This window comes from Neophocaena asiaeorientalis, unplaced genomic scaffold, assembly GCF_003031525.2.
Source record: "Neophocaena asiaeorientalis asiaeorientalis breed wild unplaced genomic scaffold, Neophocaena_asiaeorientalis_V1.1 scaffold489, whole genome shotgun sequence".
Classification (NCBI taxonomy): Eukaryota; Metazoa; Chordata; class Mammalia; order Artiodactyla; family Phocoenidae; genus Neophocaena; species Neophocaena asiaeorientalis.
Genome location: NW_020174791.1, coordinates 2,658,458 through 2,663,802, shown reverse-complemented (window position 1 = coordinate 2,663,802; position 5,345 = coordinate 2,658,458). Strand labels below are relative to the sequence as shown.

The window sequence follows — 5,345 nt, the reverse complement described above, 5'->3', positions numbered from 1 at the left end:
AATATCAAGTGTTCCTATCAACGGACAGTGACTATCTCTCTGCTTATATACGTATAATTTATTCTCTTTTAATAAATTTTATAGTGTTCTCCATTAAGTCATATGACTCATTGAAATAAATTATTTTCTTTTGCTACAGTAAATGGTGTATTTTAAAACCATAAAGTTTGCTAACACATACATATGGAAACTTAAAAAAAAAAAGATTCTGAAGAACCTAGGGGCAGGACAGTAAGCAATTATACTCCAATAAAGATGTAAAAAAAAAAAAAAATCTAAAGAAACCAACAAAAAAACAAACCAAAAAACCCCATAAAGTTTCTATTTGCTGCTGGTGTCTATAAACATAAATACTTTTTGTATCTCCTGTTAAATTCTATTCCTATATCTAATACATTTTTGTTGTTTCTGTTGGGGTTTCTACATAGCTAATTATATAGTCTGAAATAATGGTTGCTTTATCTCTTCCTTTCTAGTCTTACATTTTTTCCCCCTCATTGCCTTGGCTAGCATCTCTACAGTAGTGATGGATAAATGGGGGAGTGGGCAGCCACCGTGTTCTTGATTCTAAAATATCACGTTAAGTATGATATTTTGGTTGGTTTAGATAGATTTTATCTTTTGCAATTAAGTAAGCTTTCTTCTATTCCTGGTTGTTTGCATTTTGGAGATGTTAAGTATTATAAAATACTTTTCCCTAATTTATTGCAATGATAATATATTCTTCTTTCTTCCATTAATGAATGTAGTAAATTGTATTACAGAAACATAAAACTATAACTCTTATATTATTTAACTCAGTTTTGGCTAAAGGATGCATCAAAAACCAATGCTTTGGGCTTCCCTGGTGGCGCAGTGGTTAAGAATCCGCCTGCCAATGCAGGGGACACGGGTTCGAGCCCTGGTCCGGGAAGATCCCACGTGCCGTGGAGCAACTAAGCCCGTGCGCCACAACTACTGAAGCCCACGCGCCTAGAGCCTGTGATCCGCAAGGAGAGAAGCCACCGCAATGAGAAGCCTGTGTGCCGTAACCAAGAGTAGCCCCTGCTCGCCACAACTAGAGAAAGCCCGCGCGCAGCAAAGACCCAACACAGACAAAAATAAATAAATAAAGTAAATTAAAAAAAAAAAAACAACCGATGCTTTGACTCAGTATGCAGTTGTATCAGCTACTATTGCTGTGTAACAAGCTACCACGAAACTTAGTGACTTAAAACAACAACCATTTCTATTTGTCTGCTGGTCTCTTTCAATTTGGGCTGAGCTGGCAGTCCTTCTGTTGGTCTCACTGGGGATCCCTCCTGTGGCTAAGGCCACCTGGTGTCTCGACTGGGCAGGAGGGGGTAAGGTGGCCTCACTCACATGTCTGGGGCCCTGGTGTTGGCCGTGGGCTGAGCCTCCCTCTCTGTGTGTGCCCTCGTGGTTCACTAGTTAGCCTCCTTGCAGGGCACTGGGAATGTTGCAAGAGGATGGAGGTGGAGCCTGGCCTCCAGAACCACACAGCATCACTTCCACTATTTCCTGCTGGTCCCAGCAAATCTCAAGGCCAAGTGAACTCTGCTTCCATGCTGGGTGGAGCTACAACCATGGCTCTGTCTCTCACCTACCCCGGTAGCTCTTAATGAGGAACCTTGAACGAACTGGAGATGGCTGCCCTGGGGACTTTCAGAGGATAAGCAGTCAGGGAACTGAGGCCCCTGGCGGACGTGAGTTAAAGCTACTCTTGTCCTGTATCTTGTCCTCATACACTGAGTGTCCTTGTATGTCCACGTACTGAGAAGGGCTGAGCATATTCCCAAATATGGAAGGTTTTGTTCGATGTTTCCAAGGACTTTGGATAAGTAAGCTGGAGATTAGAATGCATTTGTTTTTGGAATCTACATTTGTAAAAAGTTTGTCACAGGAGAATTTATTTGTTCATGTGGTAAGCCGTGCTAGTGTGGGTGGGATGATAAGGTGACTCCCAGTGACATAAGTGACTCTGTCCTAATTAATGCAGTGATCCAGTGAAGGCTCGCCTGTCCGCTTCAGAGCCCAGGCAGGACAGACAAGCTTCCTGCAGTCTCTGGGGGTGGCGGTGGGGTGGAGCAGAGTTTTTCTAGAACACTGTTCCTCAAGGCTGCAGCGCTTTGGGGATTCTGGATCTCTGCAGGGGCTTATCTGGCCATTAAAGTGGAAGACGCCCTCCACCCAGGGGTTGCTGGACGCCCCCAGCGCACAGGCCGCTGCATGTCTGTGCTTTGGGCACCAAGGGTCTCCTACTCAGGTTCTTTGTGACCCGAGCGTTTCTAGGTAATTTATAGCAGGAGGGTTTCAGCCTATCTGGTCTGGCATATTTCCAGAAAGAAATTGGCCCGCTCAGTTTTCAGTTCTGTCTGGCCCCCCTCTCACCCCGGGGTCACCAACAGCCTCGCGGGACACACAGACGCGGCCCGCCCTCCACGTGGACTCGGTTGAGGCAGCTCTGAGCACGGTGCAGCTCTTTATCTCGCAAGCACCCTCGTCACTGCCCTGCAGGCCCCTGAGCTTCCGCCTTCTTCCTGTCCTCCTGTCCCCTTTGCTGGGTCCTCTTTTGGTGGAGAGCAGTGCGGTGGGCAGTTAGGAGCACCCGGGGGTCAAACTGCAGCTTCTGTGAACACCCTGTGTGCCCCTGGCGGCCCCACGGGCACGTGGGGACGTGCCTGCACCCGCCTCCGAGGGGTGCTGTGTGGATGCAATGAAAACGCGTATCAAACCCGCACAATGGGTCCGCCCACTGAGTGAATGGCAGGCCCCTGCCCCCCACCTCTAGGTGTCCGGCTGCCCCACTCTCTCCCGAGCTCCCTCCCGATCTAGACCTTGACTTTAAATCCCTTCCTGGTGTGAATGATCCCCAAACCGCTCTTTCAGACCAAGCCCCCACTCATCTCATGAGCTGGCTCCTGGGTCCAGCTGCCTAATGACACGTCCACTTGAGGGGCTCAAGGGACACTTCTGGGGAGCGCTTAGCGGGTGACAACGTTTTCAGGGCTTGACACGCAATTTCCCTGAATCGGCACAGCAGCCCTCAGAAGTCGGAGTGGCCACCACCTTCACCTGCGCACGGGGATGGGGGGAGGCGGCAGGGAGCCGGGAGCGAGGCTGCCGGCTGGCGTGTGGCTCCCGTGCGCTCCCAACCACACGCCCCACTGCCCCCGCCCCCGCCGTGAAGGCGCACCCAGCGAAGGGGCCTGGCAGGAGCGGCATCTCAGACTGGGGGTGGCTCCAGCCCCTGGTGCCCCCTTTCCCGTCCGCTCCTCCCCGGCCTCTGCAATCCAGCTGCTGAGGGCGAGCTCTTAAAATCATTGCTGAACCTCCTTTACGCCCCCGTCCTCTCCCCATCATTACATCTGGCCACAGTCTTGTCGTGTCTGTCTCAGTGATAACTCAGACCTGGACCGCGCTCCAGCCTCCAGCAGGTTCTGTTCTCAGTCTGGCCCCCGTGACACATTCTGCGCACAGCAGCCAGAGGAAACTTTAAAAATGCAAATCAGAGCACCTCACTCCACAGTTTAAAACCCTCCCATGGCTTCTTGCTGCCCCGAGGATAAAATCCAAAGTCTTTCAAGGCCAGGAGGGCTTAGCCACTGCTACTGTCTTTAGCATCTCCCGGCTCCCTCTGCCCCCATCGCCGCCCCCGCCAGCTATTCTGGCTCCATTCGGTGGCAAGGAACCCCAAGTACTTTCTCACATTCTGTTTCTGCTGTCTGGAATCCTTCAGTCTCAGCTCAAACGACACCTCCTCCAAGAAGCCCTCCCTGACCATGAGGCTAGAACAGCACCTCTCACAGTCCATTTTTCAAAGCAGAGATTTTGTTTTGCTTCTTTTCTCGGTGCTACATAAGGTCAGGGGTCTTTCTGTTTTGTCACTGTGGTGTCCCCAGCCCTAGCACAACTCCCACCCCCACCATAAGCAGGACTTAACCATGCAGTGAAGCGATGGTGAGAGCAACCTTTGCCCCGGCCCTTAGGGGGTGTGGAGGGCACGCCTACCTTGGGGTCTGCTGCCCGCTGAGGCGGCCTCCAGGGCCCGGCTGCAGGCCACCTGGCAGTCCTCATACCTGCCACCTTGGAGCAGGGCTTCGGGCGACGGGGTGTTGCTCCAGGTGCCCACAGGGTCCAGGGCTGCCAGGAGTCTCCGGCAGTCGGTCTCCCGCTGGCTGGCACTGTCCCCAGCCTCCTGGCATCCCGAGATGTAGTCCTGGAGGGTGCTGACCAGAGCGGGGAGGTAGGGCTGCTGGTGGGTGTGAACGAAGGCCACCATCCGGTCGGCGCTGGCTGCAAAGGCCTGGAGGTAGTCGGCCACCCCGGCGTCCACCTGCGTCCTGGACAGGAGCCAGGCCAGGGCACGGGTCAGCCGCAGCTCCAGACTTTGCTGGGAGTGAGCGTCCAGCAGGGCCCCGCAGCGCTGCACCACCTCCCCGTGGTACCCGTGGGCCAGCAGGCCTGCCAGGGAGTGCAGGGCTGCAGCTGGGTGGTCGGGGCAGAGCGTGGCCAGGAAGGTGCGGGCCAGGGTCCCCGTCAGAGAGACCACCGCCATGCCATCCCAGTGGATGGCCGGGATCTGGCTGTCACCTCGGCACCAGGCCTCCAGCGTGGCCACCACGGGGGGCCCCCGAGCCCCGGCCAGGGCAGCTCGGACGCTCCGCAAGGCCGAGGGGGCGTGGCAGCTGAAGGCAGCCAGGTAGAAGGCGGTGGCCAGTGGTGTCTCCCCCTGGGCCAGGTGCCGGTCCCCCTGCCAGCAGAGGCAGGCTGCGAGCTCCTGGGCCGACATCACGCCCACGCCTCAGATGGGCCCATGTCCGGTCCTCACAGCACCTGGAGGGGGGAGTGTGGTTAGTGCGTGGGTGGCCGGCAGCCCACCTGCCCTACGGCCCCCAGCCCTGCTCCAGAGAGGCTTCCTGCCCCTCCCCGTGGAGATCCCAGGGTCAGCGCAGAGCCCCCGAGCGAAGGCAGGGTGAATTCAACCGTTAAGGGGCATGGGGGTGCCTGCCTTGCAGGCGTCTCCATGGGGCTGGGGCGCCTCCCAATTGCCTCTAGGTCTCAGCTTCCTCTTCTGCAGAATGGGCCCACTCAGCAATGGGCCCTCTGTAGACATCTGACCCCGGAGGATCCACCCAGGGAGGAGTTGGGTGGCCCTCACTCCACCTGTTGCCCCTCCCTGCACAGAGCCCCTCAGGAAGGCGGACCCCCTCCCATCAATCCAGCTCACACAGGCCTTCTCGACGTCTTCTCAGGGCTCTAAGTTTCTATTGTTCACCCAACCTCAGGACCACAGCCGTGCCCACCTCCCGCACGGGGGCAATACAGGGGGAGGGGGGCGGCGG

The 5,345-nt window shown here is 55.2% G+C and overlaps 1 protein-coding gene across 1 annotated transcript in view; it reads right to left on the bottom strand.

Moving 5' to 3' along the window:
- Positions 1–4,792, bottom strand: part of TTC34 (tetratricopeptide repeat domain 34) — a 22,016-nt gene extending 17,224 nt beyond the window's left edge. Inside the window, exon 1 of the mRNA XM_024760247.1 lies at positions 4,012–4,792. Coding sequence (XP_024616015.1) covers positions 4,012–4,792 — 781 coding nt within the window. The remainder of the gene's footprint in view (positions 1–4,011) is intronic.
- Between the last annotated feature and the right edge of the window lie 553 nt (positions 4,793–5,345).